The 21,654-nt window shown below is 45.6% G+C and overlaps 1 protein-coding gene across 1 annotated transcript in view; it reads right to left on the bottom strand.

Moving 5' to 3' along the window:
* Positions 1-881: 881 nt before the first annotated feature.
* The window catches only part of LOC143298198 (uncharacterized), a 37,956-nt gene continuing 17,183 nt past the window's right edge, over positions 882-21,654 (bottom strand). Inside the window, exons 8-15 of the mRNA XM_076610966.1 lie at positions 19,718-19,846; positions 16,531-16,698; positions 15,226-15,387; positions 11,954-12,165; positions 9,895-10,018; positions 8,049-8,198; positions 5,530-5,715; positions 882-2,172 (exon numbers count right to left, since the gene is read on the bottom strand). Of these exons, the coding sequence (XP_076467081.1) occupies positions 1,763-2,172; positions 5,530-5,715; positions 8,049-8,198; positions 9,895-10,018; positions 11,954-12,165; positions 15,226-15,387; positions 16,531-16,698; positions 19,718-19,846 (1,541 nt within the window). The 3' untranslated portion in view covers positions 882-1,762. The remainder of the gene's footprint in view (positions 2,173-5,529; positions 5,716-8,048; positions 8,199-9,894; positions 10,019-11,953; positions 12,166-15,225; positions 15,388-16,530; positions 16,699-19,717; positions 19,847-21,654) is intronic.

The raw sequence follows: 21,654 nt of genomic DNA, 5'->3' as shown, positions 1-21,654 counted from the left end.
GTGTATATGCAAGCAGAAGATCAAATACGCACGTTAAAGATACTGTAATCCATGTCAGCGTTCGGTGGGTTATGGAAAAAAGAACATACCCAGCATGCACGCCCCCGAAAGCTGAGTATGGCTGCCTACATGGCGGGGTAAAAACGGTCATACACGTTAAAGCCCACTCGTGTACATACGAGTGAACGTGGGAGTTGCAGCCCACGAACGCAGAAGAAGAAGAAGAAGAAGAATACAAACTTATCCAAATATAAGTCATTATTAGTCATTCGGAGGAGACAATAAACCGAGGTCCCGTGTGCAGCATGCACTTAGCGCACGTAAAAGAACCCACGGCAACAAAAGGGTTGTTCCTGGCAAAATTCTGTAGAAAAATCCACTTTCACAGGAAAAACAAATAATAAAACTGCACGCAGGAAAAAATTTATTAAAAAAAAAAGGGTGGCGCTGTAATGTAGCGACGCGCTCTCCCTGGTGAGAGCAGCCCGAATTTCACACAGAGAAATCTGTTGTGACAAAAAGGGAAATACAATACAATACAAACAAGCTGAAAGAAACACACACACACACACACACATATATATATATATATACAAAATAAATACATTATAATGTTCTCTTTAAGAACATGACTGATCTGAATTCAGGATAGTGGGAGTGGAGTCAGACTTCATGCTGACAAGCCATGTGAGTGGTAACTGTTCCAGACTGGCACAGGCGCTTGCATGTCATACATGATTTCCTTTTCAGCACAATTATGGCTGGGACAAACTCTTAAGAGCAGAGCAGGATGTTATTAATAAGGAGACTTGTGTGCTCATTTCTGGAATCGTTCAGTTCTGTTTTCTCTGTCCATTCTTCAACGAATTCATTCATTCATTCATTCTGTGTGTGTGTGTGTGTGTGTGTGTGTGTGTGTGTGTGTGTGTCTGTGTGTGTGTGATTCTTGGACTGTTGGTTGAAAGTCTAACACCCGCGTTCCGTCCAAAAGAAATGAACAATGTTAGCAGACGATAAAGTCAAAATGGTAGAGTTAAACACCATTGTGGATCAGCCAATCAGACAAGGTTTAGGTGTAGGCGCTCTCTTTAGCTGCACATCCAAAACAGCTATCAGTTGTATTTTAACCCCTTGACTGCCGCCGCAGAGTATGCTCAGCTGTGAAGGTCTGTCATCTGACTGAGGTGAGACAGCTTACAGGTCAGGGGGTGCTGGTCACCACTCCTCTCTCGGACTTCTTACTCTTCACGCTGCATTCCATTTGTTCAGCAAAATCAATGACGCCAGTGACAAGTGCACAGAAATACTAACTGCACTCACACCACACACACCAATCTCACTTCACCGAGGTACAGCAGTCAAGGGGTTAATCTCAAATCTTCTCACATCAGCAGATCAGTCACAGTCATATGGCATCTTTTTTTTTTCTCTTTTTTTTTTTTTTTAGTTCTCCCATGCATTGCCAACTCTATGCAATACACCATTTATCACAGTGAAATTTGATGCATTTGTGCAATATAAAAACAATATACCAATCTGAAAAAAACAAACGAAAAAAATCTGGATGTTTGTACAAATACAGTCGTTCCCACAGGTTTTTGTAAGTCTCTTTGGCATCACATCTTGCTGTGCAGCATCAGTGAGGTTAAAACAAACACAAACAACATTTCATTGACAAAGCAGAACTGTCTGAAACATCAGATGAGATGTCAGTCTGGCCGCCATGCTGCTGCAGATTCCAGGACTGGTCCTGAAGGGACCGTCACAAAACAGCACAGCTCCTGGACTTTGTCTGGTCGGACGGGGCATCGGACGGAGCCAGGGAAACCTTGGATGGTTTCACCTTCCATTTGTTCGTCTTCCCGTTCCTGTTCTGCATCAGGTCCACCACCACAGATGCCATCTTGTTGGTCTTGACGGTCTGACTCACTCGTGTGTCCTTCACCTTGCTCTGGGAGCCGGAGTCACCGTCTGGTTTGCCGGCGCTCGGCAGAGGGCGGAAGAGACGAGCACCGTCAAACTGAAGGTCGTGGGGGTCTTTGCCTTGCGCCACGGCTTCGTCTTCTTCCGCGATCATCTTCTTGGCGTCCTCGACCAGTATGCGGACGTCTTCCTCGGATATCGGATGCTCCGTGATGATGGTGGCGCCAAACTCCATTTGTACCTGGTTCACTGTAACAAGTTTCAGCGTCAAGAGTTACAAGTACTATGTGATGAATAATGAAGACAATGACATTGTTCAGTTTTCATGTACACGCACACACACACATACACATACACACACTCACACACAACTACACACACACACACACACACACACACATATTCACATTGAAGAATTACGCAGGTAATGCTTGGCCAGCACATTGGGCTTAAATGTAGGTCAAGCAACTGCTTCATTTTGAATTTCTTTATTCTTTAAAGCAGATGTAGCGCAAAGGTATATGGATCATTCTGCATGCCTCGTTAAAAACTGAAAACATGGCGATGATGATGGCAATGACTGTGGTGTTGATGATTGTGATGACAACACATGCACATTCTCCTTCACTTCCATTGTTCTCACCACCACTCACTTTCTCACTTGTCACTGGTTTACTGTCTACTCACCACAAGGTGATATAGACACATAAGCATTCAGTCATTTCACACACAGACACAGACACACGCACACACACACGTTTGAACATATTACATGTGGATGGGGTTGATGACTAGATCTTCAGGTAGATGGTTGTTGATTGTGCAATTCCATTTTTCATACTGGATTTGTTCGAGAGACAGGGCATTGACTGCTTTGGGGAAAAAGCTATTGGCGAAGCGATTGGTTTTCATCCTTATACTCCTGTACCATTGACCAGAGAGGAGCATCTCGAAAATCCCAAAAGCTGGATGTGATTCGTCCTGGCTGATTGATTTTGCTTTTTTGAGTAGCCGCTTACAATATATGTCTTCTAGAGAAGGTAGATCAGCCACAGTAATCTTGGTGGCAGTTTTTTATGATTCTGATATGGAATCTTATAGAAATGAAGACAAAGAAGCTGTAGAAAGGGTCTCCAGTTACGTTCAAGTGAGTGAACCTCCTCTTCAGACAGTCTCCAGTCCACTTGAGGGGGTGTGTGTCTTTACGTGAACAGAAGGCGACTAGCTATGGGGTGGGGAAAGAGTGGAGGTGGGGGTGGTAGGGATCAGAGAGAGAAAGAAGGGAGCCAACAGTGGAGTGGTGGTGTGTGGAGTGGTGGAGGCATTTGTCTTACTGCCATAATTTTTTATAACCTAAAATTACAATGAGTTTCATTCTCAAGAATGGCACACACACACACACACACACACACACACACACACACACATACAAACACACACACACACAAACACACACACACACACATATATATATATATATATATATATATATAGAGAGAGAGAGAGAGAGAGAGAGAGAGAGAGACTTGTTTTAGTGTATTGTATGGTACATAACATTCATTTTTATGTTGGTGTCTACAACGAGCCTGTGATTGCACACGTTAATTTCCATGTGGATTAATAAAGTGTTTTAGAATTTGAATTGAATTTGAGATATATGGATAAAATTAGATATAAATATATATGACTTCAGCAAGTGGTGTATCATAGATAACTGGAATCATGTACGTCCTTGAATATTCATCACCTGTGTCATGTGTCGTAAGTCTGTCCTCCGTTGTACTGTCAGGACTGGTCGGTCACTATTCGCTCACCTGCAGAGTAAGCAGTTTGGAAGTTTGGAAGTAGGGGGATGCTCTGTGTCCGTACCGCTTCTCGGTGGCACTGCATGTGGCAGTGTGCCATATTCTGCCTGCTTCGTATGTTTCACTCTATTATATTTTCTTGCGTTTACTAACTTGTGTATATTGTTTAATCATTTTGTTTCATTTTATGTCAGTGTCTGACGGGCGCATTAGCCAAGCAGTTAAAGCGTTTGACTTTCAATCTGAGGGTCCCGGTTTAGAATCATGGCAACGGTACCTGGTGGGTAAAGGGTGGAGATTTTTTTAGATCTCCCAGGTCAACATATGTGCAGACCTGCTAGTGCCTGAACCCCCTTCGTGTGTATACACAAGCAGAAAATCAAATACGCACGTTAAAGATCCTGTAATCCATGTCTGTGGTTTATGGAAACAAGAACATACACAGCATGCACTCCCCCAAAAGCGGAGTATGGCTGCCTACATGGTGGGGTAAAAACGGTCATACAAGTAAAAGCCCACTCATGTACATACGAGTGAACGTGGGAGTTGCAGCCCACGAATGTATTTGTATTTGTATTTGTATTTCTTTTTATCACATCAGATTTCTCTGTGTGAAATTCAGGCTGCTCTCCCCAGGGAAAGCGCGTCGCTACACTACAGTGCCACCCATTTTTTTTTTTTTCCTGCATGTAGTTTTTTATTTGTTTTTCCTATCGAAGTGGATTTTTCTACAGAATTTTTTGCCAGGAACAACACTTTTGTTGCCGTGGGTTCTTTTACGTGTGCTAAGTGCATGCTGCACATGGGACCTCGGTTTATCGTCTCATCCGAATGACTAGCGTCCAGACCACCACTCAAGGTCTAGTGGAGGGGGAGAAAATATCAGCGGCTGAGCCGTGATTCGAACCAGCGCGCTCAGATTCTCTCGCTTCCTAGGCAGGCGTGTTACCTCTAGGCCATCACTCCACTGTCTGACGGGCGCAACAGCCGAGCGGTTAAAGCGTTGGACTTTCAATATGAGGGTCTCGGGTTAGAATCATGGCGACGGCGCCTGGTGGGTAAAGGGTGGAGATTTTTTTAGATCTCCCAGGTCAACATATGTGCAGACCTGCTAGTGCCTGAACCCCCTTCGTGCGTATACGCAAGCAGAAAATCAAATACGCACGTTAAAGATCCTGTAATCCATGTCTGTGGTTTATGGAAACAAGAACATACACAGCATGCACACCCCCAAAAGCGGAGTATGGCTGCCTACATGGTGGGGTAAAAACGGTCATACAAGTAAAAGCCCACTCATGTACATATGATTGAGGGTGGGAGTTGCAGCCCACGAATGAAGAAGGTGAGTGTCTCATGGCCGAACCAATGCATTGGGTCTATGCGAAAATCAAGCATCTGCTCCCTTTCTTTCCTTTTTTTTTTTTTTATAGCAGATGATGTGTAGTATATTTGACACCTCCTTGAAAGTAAAACTGAAACTTTTTGTGAGGAGGACTGGACAGTCAAGCACTCACTCACAGTAATGCCTATGCAGTTTGACATATATATATATATATATATATATATATATATATATAATACGTCGCCTTTTCATCAGCAAATGTGAGAATAAAATCTCTTTTGGAGATAATAAAGTACTCTTGTTCCTTGTATCTTGTATCTACCCTTGAAAACGCAGTATGGCTGCCTACATGGCGGGGTAAAAACGGTCATACACGTAAAAGCCCACTCGTGTACATACAAATGAACATGGGAGTTGCAGCCCACGAATGAAGAAGAAGAAGAAGGAGAAGTATCTCACCTCCGGAGGGCAGAATGACCAGGGGGTATAATCCCCCCGGGGGCTGGAACACCACCCTGACCAGCAGCACCTTGCGGTTGACGGTCAGGTAGCAGATGACCAGCTGCTCCTCATCGTGGTGGACCCCCTCCTCCAGGTACAGCACCCCCCACCCCACCTGGTCCCCCCTCCTCACCGTCTTGCTGGCTGCACAACACACACACACACACACACACACACACGCTCACTCAGTCCAGCTCCGCGACAAAGTCATTGCTGTTTGTCCGTCAGCATGACAAGGACCATCTTAGTCATCCTGGGACTGGGGTTGCTGGGGGTCAGTGTGTGTGTGAAGATGGCTGGTTAGTCCAATCCTTACCCTGAAGGTTATCTGGCAGTGTGGGCAGGGGATGGTGGCGGCAGATGGGGTTACCAAGGCTCGGACTTTCTGCGCCTGTCTCCGCTGCTCAGCAATAGCTGTCATGGTGGGTTCATATGTCAAGGCAGCTTTGAAAATGGCAGGGCGCCATGCGGACCTGTCCACAGCTGTATGCTCCCATGTGTCTGGGTTGATGTTTAAGGCCTTCAGGGATGACTTCAGCGTGTCCTTGAAACACTTTTTCTGGCCTCTATGGGAGTGCTTGCCCTGTTGTAGCTTGCTATAGAAGAGTTTCTTTGGCAGCTGATGGTCTGGCATGCGAGCTGATGTCCTGTCCAGCAATGCTGTGACTGCATCATCTGTAGGGGGCTTAGTAGGATGTGTCCTGCAGTAAGTTCAGTCAGAACAGGCACTACTGAACACCACCAAAGTGACTCTGCATAAGTGCAGGGTCTTCTCTGGTGTGTGGCCTGCTGGTGATCTAACACTGACAGTTCCCTGTGGACTGCAGAAGCGGAGACTGCAACAGATGAACTCAGGTGGGGCGTTATGGGGACTCAGAATGAGCTGCATGGGAGTAATGCCACTGATGTGGTGCAGGGGACGACAGCAAAAAACTAACAAACAACAACAAAAAATCACCTTAACAAAACAACAACAGCAATACAACAACATCCACCACCACAGTATCATTGCTGAATGAAGAAAGAACACTTGAAAAAGGAGCACACGCACCCACACCACAAAGGCATACAGGTCACACAGGCATGCTTGGCACACAGACAACATGATACAGGGGAAACAGAGCCAGAAACTCAACTATTCTTTCCTTTTCTTTTTTTTTCTAGATAAGATTTTGAATTCAATTCAGCAAATGGTAGATCATTATATTAAACTGTTGGCAGTTTAGACAGATGGAACTGGAACAATAAATAAATTGTAAAAGAATCAGATAAAAATGGTTTCAGTTGCTCACCTTCGAAAATGATATGCATGAGACAAACACATTACCACAAGTGCAAGTCATTTCAGAAGTCAACTTTGAGCTTTTCTTTAAGAAAAGAGCATGACTCTGATCAATGTTGAGTGAACAATAGTTAGCACTGTCTATAACAACAGGGTCATTCCCAAGTTTCAGTTTATTGACATGGTTCCAGCAGGTTTTCTTCAGCAAAGAATAACTTTTCTTTGGGGTTTTTTTTGTTGTTGTTGTTTTGTTTTTGTTTTTGTTGTTGTTTTTTCATTGCTGCTTGTCCTGTCGTAATTTGGTTTTAAAACAACGGCTTTATCTTTTGATCAAAAAAAGAGAAAGGAGGAGTTTGTATTATACTCCATGTTTGGTGAAACATATACTTACCATGTCAAACTGATGCAGAGCTCATGATTTCTCCCGACAGGGACCGCGGCGATGCGTCTTTAGACGCGGATCACAGAGGCCACACTCATACCATTACAACGGTCATGAAGATACTCAAATCAGATTATGATAAAGTTCACATCATTGAAAACTGAGTGGCACTGGTGAAGTGGTTTGTGACACAGACTGATGGCTGACAGAACATGGGTTCAAGCCCCATGAGAGGAGGATTTTTTCGGCCCATGGCTGGCTCCTACCAATAGCTGAGTGTGCTATGGGCTCAAACGCAAAGACTGGGTCCACACAGTCAAGGATCATCCACTTCACAGATGTGTCTTTTGGTGTGGTGCTAAAATTTCCTGAAGAACACTAAAAGTGAGTGTATCTCTCATACCTGGTTGATGAAATGATAATATATCACAAGAGAGCAACCTTATCAATTAGTCCCAAACCTAAACAGAACCTCACAGTACAATCTCCATCACCACAATCATTACTCAAAATCACTGAAATACAGAAAAAGAGTTTTAAATTCTGAAGCACACACACACACAGACACAAAGAAGAAAACAGAAACGATAAACAAATAGCAAAGAGTGGTAACTCTCTCCATTCACAAGGTACACAACTTCAAGTCAGTGCTGCTTACGCTACCGATTCAGCTAGCACACAGGTAAATAAAAGGCGCATTGGAACAAACCCAGACACTTCCTCAAAAAAAGAAGCACCGGGCCTGTCCTTATACTGAACATTTGACATGTGCGCACAGCAGTACAGACAGAAGAGATGTGCAAACACACAAACCCTCGTTAATGGCCCAAAAGCGCAGAAAGTCCAGTCTGAAGTGAGAGACGGGGGTGGGGTCCAGGGGCGTGGCAGTACTCAGCACGATGGCTGGGGGAGGCTGCTCCGTTGAGAAGTCTTCCAGGAGCCGGATCTCAAAGTGGTTGTAACCTGAAATGTGGAACTTTTGTTGTCAAGTGGTTGTAACCTGAAATGTGAAACTTTTGTTGTCAAGTGGTTGTAACCTGAAATGTGAAACTTTTGTTGTCAAGTGGTTGTAACCTGAAATGTGAAACTTTTGTTGTCAAGTGGTTGTAACCTGAAATGTGAAACTTTTGTTGTCAAGTGGTTGTAACCTGAAATGTGAAACTTTTGTTGTCAAGTGGTTGTAATCTGAAATGTGAAACTTTTGTTGTCAAGTGGTTGTAACCTGAAATGTGAAACTTTTGTTGTCAAGTGGTTGTAACCAGAAATGTGGAACTTTTTCATGTCCAGCGCACAATGACGTCATAACCTGGTGTTATGGATGCTTAGCTTCTCACATAAATTGTTGCTGCTTCTTTATATATATAATATAGTTTTGAAATCTGTAGTTTCTGCTTTCCCCTATACCTACCTCCTACCCCTCCACAATTTTACCTAACAGAATCAAAATCCAATATCTCGCTCAACTGAACAACAACTGAGTGGATAAAACACTGGACTTTCAATGAACAGCTGAGTGGTTAAAACACTGGACTTTCCATGAACAGCTGAGTGGTTAAAACACTGGACTTTCATTGAACAGCTGAGTGGTTAAAACACTGGACTTTCCATGAAATGCTGAGTGGATAAAACACTGGACTTTCAATGAACAGCTGAGTGGATAAAACACTGGACTTTCAATGAACAGCTGAGCAGATAAAACACTGGACTTTCATTGAACAGCTGAGTGGTTAAAACACTGGACTTTCCATGAACTGCTGAGCAGATAAAACACTGGACTTTCAATGAACAGCTAAGTGGTTAAAACACCAGACTTTCAATGAACAGCTGAGTGGTTAAAACACTGGACTTTCAATCTAAGTCCTGGGTTAGAATTCTGGTCACAGTGCCTGGTTGACTGACGTTGGTGAGAGTGATTTTTCCAATCTCCCAGGTCAAGAAATGTGCAGATCTGCTAGTGCTTGAACCGCCTTCATGTGTATATGCATGCAGAAAATCAAGTGCCCACATTAAAGATCCTGCAGTCAATGACTGCGGACACAGACTGTTTGTGGTTCTGGAAAAACTCCATGGTACCATAATTATGGACAAGGCAAGGGAAATAATCTGCCCCTGGTGTCCGAATCTTGACACAGTAATATCAATCAATCACATCTATCAAATAAAATGAGAAAAATGGAAGGGACAAAGCAAAAGACCATTCTGTTTCAAAAAATGTAAAACAGTCTTTTATATACATATTGTGATATTTTTTTTCTGTCTTTCATTTAGTTTACATTCCATAAATGCTAGAGATAATAGGTCACGGTGATTTTGTTGTTGTTGTTGTTGTTGTTGCTTTCATTTTTTGTTGGAGGAGAGGAGAGTAGGGTCAGAGGCTGTCAGAAGGGCATATCTAGTACAATACTTAAGCATCTACCTGATTTAATATGACAATCATCACAGCCCTCTATCATTGTAATAGCAACATGATTTTGACGGGCGCAATAGCCGAATGGTTAAAGCGTTGAACTTTCAATCTGGGGGTCCTGGGTTCGAATCTCAGTGACGTGTGTGTGTGTGTGTGTGTGTGTGTATGGATTTTACAGAAACTGCAGCTGTACTGATGTGGCGCAAAAAGTGATCACCAATAACATGGCAGATTCTATCAAGAGAACTGTACCTTTGTTCAGACTGTACGGGGCTTGAATCGCTGCGGCTGATCCGATGTGGTCCGGAACCGTGACAATGTTTTTCGCTTTGTTCACCACGGCACCCGGGGGTAAGCACCAGTCCTCCAGGTCCACCTACACACACACAGCCATGGTATATGTGTATGAATAATGCACAGGGGGTTGGAGTGGGGGACGATGGGAGGTGGTGGTGGGATGACTCACACACACTCTCTCTCTGTTTCACACGTACACACACACTCTCTCTCACACCCTCTCCCACCCGCCACACACCCTCTCCCACCCACCACACACCCTCTCCCACACACCCTCTCCCACCCACCACACACCCTCTCCCACACACCCACACACCCTCTCCCACCCGCCACACACCCTCTCCCATCCACCACACACCCTCTCCCACCCACCACACACCCTCTCCCACACACCCTCTCCCACCCACCACACACCCTCTCCCACACACCCTCTCCCACCCGCCACACACCCTCTCCCATCCACCACACACCCTCTCCCACCCACCACACACCCTCTCCCATCCACCACACACCCTCTCCCACCCGCCACACACCCTCTCCCATCCACCACACACCCTCTCCCACCCACCACACACCCTCTCCCACACACCCTCTCCCACCCGCCACACACCCTCTCCCATCCACCACACACCCTCTCCCACCCACCACACACCCTCTCCCATCCACCACACACCCTCTCCCACCCACCACACACCCTCTCCCACGCACCCTCTCCCACCCGCCACACACCCTCTCCCACCCGCCACACACCCTCTCCCACCTGCCACACACCCTCTCCCACCCACCACACACCCTCTCCCACACACCCTCTCCCACCCACCACACACCCTCTCCCACCCGCCACACACCCTCTCCCACCCGCCACACACCCTCTCCCACACACCCTCTCCCACCCGCCACACACCCTCTCCCACACGCCAACACACCCTCTCCCATCCACCACACACCCTCTCCCACCCACCACACACCCTCTCCCACCCACCACACACCCTCTCCCACACACCCTCTCCCACCCACCACACACCCTCTCCCACACGCCCTCTCCCACACGCCCTCTCCCACCCACCACACACCCTCTCCCACCCACCACACACCCTCTCCCAAATACCCTCTCCCACCCACCACACACCCTCTCCCACCCACCACACACCCTCTCCCACACACCCTCTCCCACCCACCACACACCCTCTCCCACCCACCACACACCCTCTCCCACACGCCCTATCCCACCCACCACACACCCTCTCCCACACACCCTCTCCCACCCACCACACACCCTCTCCCATCCACCACACACCCTCTCCCACACACCCTCTCCCACACACCAACACACCCTCTCTCACCAGCCACACACCCTCTCCCACACACCCTATCCCACCCACCACACACCCTCTCCCACACACCCACACACTCTCTCCCGCACGCCAACACGCCAACACACCCTCTCCCACCCGCAACACACCCTCTCTCCACACGCCAGCACACCATCTCCCACACGCCAACACACCTTCTCCCACACGCCAACACACACGCCAACACACCCTCTCCCACCCGCCACACACCCTCTCATACCCGCCACACACCCTCTCCTCTTGCACACCCACACACGCACACACACATCACTCTCGCTCTCTGCCACTCACTCTCTTGTATACACACATATATGCACACACTCTGAACAAAACATGCTTAAACGCCAACCAAAAAAAAAAAAAAGGTGCAAGACAAGGCAGCGCATTAAACCCATCTGATGGTGTTGACAGCCTTGACCAAAGGAATGAGTCAGTGCTCGTAGCCTTTTAGAGGTGTGTGATTGGCAAGAGCGGACCAGACGTGGCTAGGAGTCTTTTCACAAGCCAGCCGTGTAAAAATTTGGCCAAGCAGAGCAAACTGATAGGCTTGGTTTGCATCAGTCTGACATGGTACAGTATATGACACCAAATATAATTTCATGATATGACAACAAGGACAGATTCAACAACAGACAACAACCCGGGCAACACCTGCTACGCACCACGTTGAAATTATGAGCCCCGCCATTCATGTTCTGCCAGCAGACATCGATGACGATGTCGTAGCCATTACTGCACAGGCCTATGGAGGGCAGGAACTCGTCCCGGTTCCTCTGCGTGTAGTAGCAGGTTCCCACCGGGCGACAGTTCCGGGTGAAGAGCGCCACCGACATCTCTGTGGCAAAGGCCTCCATCTCCACGCCTACCAGGTCTCCTGGGGAATGAGAACGAGAAGGGATTTTAGGAATGATAACGTGTTGTGCTGTGTTGTGTTGTGTTGTGTTGTGTGGTGTTGTGTGGTGTGGTGTGGTGTGGTGTGGTGTGGTGTTGTGTTGTGTTGTGTGGTGTGGTGTGGTGTGGTGTTGTGTGGTGTGGTGTGGTGTTGTGTTGTGTGGTGTGGTGTGGTGTTGTGTTTTGTGGTGTGGTGTTGTGCGGTGTGGTGTGGTGTTGTGGTGTTGTGTTGTGTGGTGTGGTGTGGTGTGGTGTGGTGTGGTGTGGTGTTGTGGTGCTGTGTTGTGTGGTGTGGTGTGGTGTGGTGGTGTGGTGTGGTGTTGTGGTGTTGTGTTGTGGTGTTGTGTTGTGCGGTGTGGTGTGGTGTGGTGTTGTGTGGTGTGGTGTGGTGTGGTGTGGTGGTGTGGTGTTGTGTTGTGCGGTGTGGTGTTGTGTTGTGCGGTGTGGTGTGGTGTTGTTGTGTTGTGTTGTGTGGTGTGGTGTGGTGTTGTGCTGTGTGGCGTGGTGTTGTGGTGTTGTGTTGTGCGGTGTGGTGTGGTGTTGTGTTGTGTGGTGTGGTGTTGTGCTGTGTGGTGTGGTGTGGTGTGCTGTTGTGGTGTGGTGTGGTGTGGTGGTGTGGTGTGGTGTTGTGTGGTGTGGTGTGGTGTGGTGTTGTGTTGTGTTGTGCTGTGTGGTGTCTGTATTATTTTGCGTTTGTGTTGTTTCATGTGTTGTGTTGCGTTTGAGTTGTTTCACATGTTGTGTCGTGTTGTGGTCATATCATGTTGTGTTCAGCTGTGTTGTGCTGTTTGGTGTGATATGGGGCTGTGTTTATATTGTATTGCGTTTGTATGGGTTTGTTTTTTTTCATACTGTGCTGTGCTCTGCTGTGTCATGTCATGTCATGTCACGCAGCTGACATCTCTGTGGGGAAGGCTTCCACTTCCATGCCCATCAGGTCTCGTGTTGAAGAGAAGACAGAAAGTTCAGGACGATAGCATTGTGTGTTGTGCTGTGTTGTGTTGCGGTTCTGCTGTATTGCTTCATGTATTGTGTTGTGTTGTGTGGTGCGGTGTGATGCGGTGTGGTGTGGTGTGGTGTGGTGCTGTGGTGTGGTGCTGTGTGGTGTGGTGTGTGTGGTGTGGTGTGGTGTGGTGTGGTGTCTTGTGGTGTGGTGTGGTGTGGTGTGGTGTGGTGCGGTGTGGTGTGGTGTGGTGTGATGTGGTGTTGTGTGGTGTTGTATGGTGTGGTGTGGAGTGGTGTGGTGTTGTGTGGTGTGGTGTGGTGTGGTGTGGTGTGGTGTGGTGTGTTGCTGTGTGGTGTTGTATGGTGTGTTGTGCTGTGGTGTGTCATGTTGTGACTGACATCTCCTTGGAGAGGATCTACACTTCTACACATATCAGGTCTCCTGTGAAAGAAAAGAAAGTAATTTTTAGGATGATGGGGAGAGTGTGCAGGCCCACTTTCGTGGTGGACTTTTTGTCGCTCGCAGTGTGAGAAGTAGGTCATATGATGTCATGGGCAGCCCACCACTGCAACTGCACTGATTTGTTCGGGCAACTTTTCGGCAGAGTTTATAAATGGATCTATTCAAATATGTAATGGCAAAGATATGACAAGAAAAATGCTCAAAGTAAACATGGAAGACTAAAGCAAATAATGGATGTAATTATAAAACCAAATATATCTTGTAAACTTGCAAAAATAGTCACAGAAAATGTTCAAAATCGTTTCATCAGAACAACGATTTCCACTATCAAATTTTAGCCTTTTGGTGACCTGGATAAAAAGTCTCAAAGTCTGTGGCCTTTCATGTCCTACTCTCATGGTGACCTCAGTTTCGATACCCCTCCACTTCTGTGCTTGGGGTGAGTCCTGTCAATGTCTTCAGTGTCGGCAGATTCATGGGGATCTGTTGTTTGAGGGACGTGGTGGCGGTCTCCACTCTGGGAGGGAAGCTCACTCAGTCTGGCTCCACGACTAAGCCATTATTGTCAATAGTAGGGGGGCTTAGTAGGTGGTGTCCTAAGTACATTAAATCAGAACAGGCACCACTGAACACCACCAAAGTGACTCAGCAGCAGTGCAGGGTCTCCTCTGGTGTGTGGCCTCCTGGCGACCTAACATCGATGGTTCCCTGCGGACTGCCGACGCTGGAACTGTGACGGACGAACCTAGGTGTGGCTGTGTATGGGGGAATCTAAGTGAGCGGCATGAGAGTAATGCCACTGAAATGGTGCAGATGATGGGACAGCAAAAAAAAAAAAAAAAAAGGAAACAGAGACGTGCACGCGCATGTGGTTCTCACTAAAAATAAGCGGGAAACCTCCACGAAAATCAGACAAAAGTGGGTCTACACACCCTCCCTAGTACCGTGCTGTTGTGAGCTGCGATGTGTGGTGTGATGTGGTGTGGTGCTGTGTTGTGCTTGCGCTGCACTGCGTTTGTGCAGTGTGTCGTTTCATGTGTTCTGCAACTGACATCTCCGTGGCAAAGGCCTCTGTTTCAACATCTGTCATGGCTCCTGTGGGAGAAAAGAAAGAAATTTCAGGATGATGACATTCTGTGTTGTGTTGTGTCGTCTCATCCAACAATCCAGCACCCAGGTGACCACTCATGGTCTGGTAGAGTGGCGGAGTAAAGATCATCGTCAGGTGAAGGACTCGAGCCCGTGGACCTCGCTTCCTAGTTGGTCGCGTAACCACGAGGCCACAACTCTATCCATGATGTTATCTGTGTGTTCTGTTTCATCAGAACAAATGTACTAGTGACATGTTGCGCTGATCATGAAATAATAAAAATATATAAACAATACATTACATCTTTATTAATCCGGTTCAGAGTAATCATAATAATACTAACAATAATGACGATAATGATAACAATACTACTATTATTACTACTACTGCTACAACCGATACTAATGCTACTAGCAATAATAATAATGATGACGAAAAAGCTATTTTTAAAAGTCAACCACCAACAGATTGACATAAAAAATAAAAAGAACACCCCCCACCCCCCAAAAAATAGCAATTAGACATAACAGCACAAAACTCCCCACCTCTCTTGAAGCGGTGAGCAGCAAGATTGCCATCGCTGCGGTCATTGCGAAGCAATGTGCCGTGACGAGAGTGCCAGCCCACGGAGGGCCGAATTCTCCCGGGGTGTTTGTTGAGGGGGAGGTCTCGGCCTGCCACTCCCACGCTGATTGTTGACTCTTCACCTGCATTCAGATGCCGATATTAATAACCTAACACATCAAAAACTAATCAGGGTTCATGCACATTTTTTATCACAAAATTTATTAACTCGAATAAAGAAAAATTCTTTACAACACCAAAGGCCAAAAATTTAAAATGCAGGAACCCAGATGAAATGCATGACACTTTGAGTGCCGGCATTTTGGTCACAAAAATTCTTTTGGGATTCAGATTTTATAAATCATTATTTTACTTTCAGTTCAACTCCAGGTGGAGCATTTCTCAGCTGTGCTTTATCACTAACAGAAACACTGTATACATTTATTTTCTCAGTAAAATAGAGGCCATAAAACTGAAAACTCTTACAAACCTGGATCATTATTTGTAAGACTTTTAAGGACTTAAAAAAAAATGGCATGTCATTGTTTCACAAATTCTTGAAATACTTTCAAAGCCTGTATGAACCAGAATCATGCTGCACTTCATAAGGAGGACGGGTGCAATAGCCGAGTGGTTAAAGCGTTGGACTTTCAATCTGAGAGTCTCGGGTTCGAATCTCAGTAAAGGCGCCTGGTGGGTAATGGGTGGAGATTTTTTTCCGATTTCCCAGGTCAACATAACATGTACAGATCTGCTAGTGCCTGAACCCCCCTTCATGTGTAGACGCAAGCAGAAGATCAAATACGCACGTTGAATATCCTGTAATCCATGTCAGTGTTTGGTGGGTTACAGAAACAAGAACATACCCAGCATACACCCCCCAAAAAACAGAGTATGGCTGCCTACATGGCAGGGTATAAATGGTCATACACTCAAAAGCCCACTCGTGTACATGCAAGTGAATGTGGGAGTTGCAGCCCACGAACAAAGAAGAGAAGAATAAGAAGGAAGTGTTCTGTATCACAACTGAAAGCCCTAATCTTGCAGAGGAAATATCCAGTATAGAACAGCCAAGCACACACTCACAAACCCATGCAGCCATGCACGCATGCACACACACATGCACACACACACACACACACACACACACTCACACACACAAACACACTCACAAACACATACACACACACACACACACACACACAAACACACACACACACACACACACACACACACACACACACACACACACTGTCTCTCTCTCTCTCTCTCTCTCTCTCTCTCACTCAGCTGACGGATCTGACAGCTGAAATAGCTGTTGGCAGGCGTCAGGGGAGACAAGAACTGCAGAACATGGATGCCCTTGGCTGTCCCAGGAAGGCGGACACGACAGAAGGATCCGACCATGGACACTTCCACACTGTCCGAACGACGGAACATGCTCTGTTCCACCCCTGCACAAAGTGTCAAGTCGTGACCATGAAGAGAAGACAATCAGGAGAAGACAATCAGGAGAAGACAAGAGAAGAGTTAAGAGGGCAAGACAAGAGAACAAAAGAGAGAAGAAAAGACAAACGAAGACAGAAGAAAAGAAGACAAGACAAAATAAGAGGAAAGGAGAGAAGACTAAAAAGAAGACAAGACAAGAGAGAAGACAAGACGAGACAAGACAAGACAAAAGACAGAAGACGAGAGAAGATGGAAGACAAATGAAGAGAAGATAAGGCAAGTAAAGACGGAGGGCAAGAGAAGAGAAAAGAAGGCAAGACTAGACAGCAGACCAGAGAAAAGAAGACAATACAAGAGAAGACAAAACAGGACAGGAGAGAAGATAAGACAAGAGAAGACGGAAGAGAAGACAAAACAGGACAGGAGAGAAGATAAGACAAGAGAAGACGGAAGAGAAGACAAAACAGAAGAGGATAGAAGAGAAGGTAGAAGAGAAGACAGAAGACAAGAGAAGACAGAAGAGGACAGAAAGAAGGTAGAAGATAAGACAAGACAGAAGAGGAGGTAGAAGACAAAACAAGACAGAAGAGAACAGAGAAGGTAGAAGACAAGACAAGACAGAAGAGGACAGAAGAGAAGACAGCAGACAAGAGAAGACAAGAGAAGACAAGACAGAAGAGGACAGAGAAGGTAGAAGACAAGACAGAAGAGGACAGAGAAGGTAGAAGACAAGACAGAAGAGGACAGAGAAGGTAGAAGACAAGAGAAGACAAGACAGAAGAGGACAGAGAAGGTAGAAGACAAGACAAAAGAGGACAGAGAAGGTAGAAGACAAGAGAAGACAAGACAGAAGAGGACAGAGAAGGTAGAAGACAAGACAGAAGAGGACAGAGAAGGTAGAAGACAAGAGAAGACAAGACAGAAGAGGACAGAGAAGGTAGAAGACAAGACAGAAGAGGACAGAGAAGGTAGAAGACAAGACAGAAGAGGACAGAGAAGGTAGAAGACAAGACAGAAGAGGACAGAGAAGGTAGAAGACAAGACAGAAGAGGACAGAGAAGGTAGAAGACAAGAGAAGACAAGACAGAAGAGGACAGAGAAGGTAGAAGACAAGACAGAAGAGGACAGAGAAGGTAGAAGACAAGACAGAAGAGGACAGAGAAGGCAGAAGACAAGAGAAGACAAGACAGAAGAGGACAGAGAAGGTAGAAGACAAGACAGAAGAGGACAGAGAAGGTAGAAGACAAGGCAGAAGAGGACAGAGAAGGTAGAAGACAAGACAGAAGAGAACAGAAGAGAAGGCAGAAGACAAGACAGAAGAGAACAGAGAAGGTAGAAGACAAGACAGAAGAGGACAGAGAAGGTAGAAGAGAAGACAGAAGAGGACAGAGAAGGTAGAAGACAAGACAGAAGAGGACAGGGTAGGCAGAAGACAAGACAGAAGAGGACAGAGAAGGTAGAAGACAAGACAGAAGAGGACAGAGAAGGTAGAACACAAGATAGAAGAGGACAGAGAAGGTAGAAGAGAAGACAGAAGAGGACAGAGAAGGTAGAAGACAAGAGAAGACAAGACAGAAGAGGACAGAAAAGGTAGAAGACAAGAGAAGACAAGACAGAAGAGGACAGAGAATGTAGAAGACAAGAGAAGACAAGACAGAAGAGGACAGAGAAGGTAGAAGACAAGAGAAGACAAGGCAGAAGAGGACTGAGAAGGTAGAAGACAAGACAGAAGAGGACAGAGAAGGTAGAAGACAAGACAGAAGAGGACAGAGAAGGTAGAAGACAAGACAGAAGAGGACAGAGAAGGTAGAAGACAAGACAGAAGAGGACAGAGAAGGTAGAAGACAAGACAGAAGAGGATAGCAGAGAAGAGAAGACAAGAGAAGACAAAGCAGAAGAGAACACAAGAGAAGGTACTGAACACTGAACACTGAAATGTTTATGGTCATCAGCTGTAAAGGTCTAGTGACATAGTAGGTACTAATCAGAACAAAATGGCGCAAAACAGATAAAATGGAACAGAAAAGAAAAAACAGAACCGAGACAACACAAACTAATAAGAGATTTGCGACACTTTGGCACTTTGTCATTAGCTTAGCTCTCAGACTATTATCAAATTCATTACGGACCAAGTATTGTTCTAATGTCAAGTGTATATGCTTTAATAACCTGACAATTGAGCATATAATTTTTCACTGTAGCTTGATGAAGCCTTTTGTACACGAAAGTGTGTCTTCACAAGTGACTGAGAACGTTGATGTTTTTGACTTTTTGCATTCATTATCAGTTGTTTCGCTTGTCAGTTTAACGACTTCTCTTTTACGAAGTCCTTTAAGTAATTTCCTGTAACTATATTTAGAGGTGTTTTTTTTGTTGTTGTTTGTTTGTTTTGTTTTTCTTTCAAATTTCACCCACATTTTTACCCTCATTTGCCAAGTTTCCCCCAACCCTCCATTCATCCACATCTCCCACCCCTTCTAACCGACAATACTCAGATGTATTCATAAATACTTTTACAAAATGTCTTCAATCACCGATATGTATGATGGGACATTAAACAAAATTCCTTCCTTCCTTCATTAGCTTAAAGTACATGTGACAGGGGCGGTAATGTGCCTTTTTATCAGTCATTCGTCTCCAAGGTTTGGGACAGTACACAGAAAACAAAGTACAACTAAATCATATAATAAATATTTACGTATGTAACATCGACACACATCATATCAATACAAACATAATTATACTAAAGTGCATATAAATCCTGAAATAACTATTTATGCCTCAACATCAAAACCCATCACATCAATACGAACACATCATATAATTACAATGTCGAGACTGACCACCCAAATGTAACCCTTCCTTTTTATCCATGCTCAGAGGAGAAAGGTAGAAGAGAAGAGAAGAGAAGACAGGGGAGAAGATGAGGCAGAAGACCAGACATCCCACCCAAAACTAAGCAAAAGAAAACACACGTAAGAGCAAAAGGACTACAAAACAGCACACAGCAAAACTGACGCTTACTTCTCGCCAAGCTGTCGTCCTTCAGCTGGCGGACATGTTGGCTGTAGACTTTGTCGAAGGCGGAGTCAAGGAAACTGACCATGCCCTTCGGCGTATTGTGCGTCTCCATGTCCACCGTTACTTTCGTGGCTGCACAGGAACATTCTCTTGTCATCCTTAATTCTTCATTTTCTGTTGTTGTTGTTTTTTTCCAAGGAGGTACCAGTGCATTCAGGCAAATACATACACTCTACACCACACCTGCTAGACAGATGCCATTAACCAGCAGCATAACCCAAGGCGCTTATTCAGGCCTCGAACGCATGCGTTCATATTTGTTAACCTTTCAGAGAGGATTTCTTCAACAGAATTTTGCCAGAGGACAACACTTATGTTGCCATGGGATCTTTTTCAGTGTGCCAAGTGCATGCTGCATGCAGGACCTAGTTTTATCGTATCATCCAAAAAGACCAAATGCTCAGTTTGATTTTCCAGTCAAACTCGGGAGAAAGGGTTGAACCGAGATTCGATCCCAGACCCTCACGGACACTGTATTGGCTGATAAGTGTCTTAACCATTCTGCCACCTTCCTCCCAAACTGAACAGAGAGGAACACAGTGGGAGAAATTTCAGTTTTCCAGCTGTACAGACCTGGAGTTCCCTGCTTTTTCAGTCCTCACCCATATCCTTTGAAACAAATCTAAATACATTTCTTTTCAAACAGTCGTGCTACACAATTAAGGCACCCCATTCCATTTCAGCATGCTATTGATCCACATCTATTTCTTTCATAGTTGTGCGTGCGTGCGTGCATGCGTGCATGCGTGAGTGCGTGTGTGTGTGCATGCGTGCATGCGTGTGTCTGACTGATGTGTTATTCTAAAACACTTTTAGTGGTTTGAAAGCACTATAAAAATGTACTGTTAATTTTTGTTGCTGTTATACTCAGCTGTATTTAACGTGTCACCACAACACAGTGCCACTCTATTCTTTTGTTCCGTTTTCCTTTCTCTGCAAGTGTATCCATTTTGTTTCACTGTCAGACGGGCGCAATAGCCAAGTGGTTAAAGCGTTGGACTGTCAATCTGGGGGTACCGGGTTTGAATCATGGTGACGGCGCCTGGTGGGTAAAGGGTGGAGAATTTTATGATCTCCCAGGTCAACATATGTGCAGACCTGCTAGTGCCTGAACCCCTTTCGTGTGTATATGCAAGCAGAAGATCAAATACGCACGTTAAAGATCCTGTAATCCATGTCAGCGTTCGGTGGGTTATGGAAACAAGAACATACCCAGCATGCACACCCCCGAAAACGGAGTATGGCTGCCTAAATGGCGGGGTAAAAACGGTCATACACGTAAAAGCCCACTCGTGTGCATACGAGTGAACGCAGAAGAAGAAGAAGTTTCACTGTCCAAGTGGATTTTTCCAACAGAATTTTGCCAGGGACAACCTTTTTGTCCTGTGCTCTGCTGTACAACACTGTACTGTGCATTGTTGTGCTGCACTGTAATGTGTTTTGCTGTACTATATTAACTCACTCAGTACGGCCAGTCCTCTCTTCTCCTCCACACAGACCCCTCGGATGTCCAGTGGATGTCTGAATGACCCAACCTTTAGCTTCCGTCGTCAGAATTGTGGTATTCTTTGTCAACATTCACGTCTTCAGTATAAGAGCCTTCCGCTTGCAATATTTTGATGTTGGTAATTGGGGTGAAATGCTGTTAAAGTCGTCTCTTTCTCCGTCCGTATAGAAAGAGTTAAGCTTTGTGTTTTGTTGTGCTTCAGCAAAGTGAAAGCCGCATGATCCATGGTTTCTTCATTGCAATGGGAAAGTCATTTACAGCTTAGTGTTTTGTGAAGGACTATGACTCTCAAACTAGGAGGCAAGGTTGCACTGGCTTTTAGAACTACACTCTTGGGGGCTAGTTGACCTTTTGGGAACCGTTCCAACGCCGA

This window comes from Babylonia areolata, chromosome 23, assembly GCF_041734735.1.
Source record: "Babylonia areolata isolate BAREFJ2019XMU chromosome 23, ASM4173473v1, whole genome shotgun sequence".
In the NCBI taxonomy this organism is placed as follows: Eukaryota; Metazoa; Mollusca; class Gastropoda; order Neogastropoda; family Buccinidae; genus Babylonia; species Babylonia areolata.
Note: the sequence above shows the minus strand (reverse complement) of the source record. Positions and strands in the feature narration are given on the sequence as shown.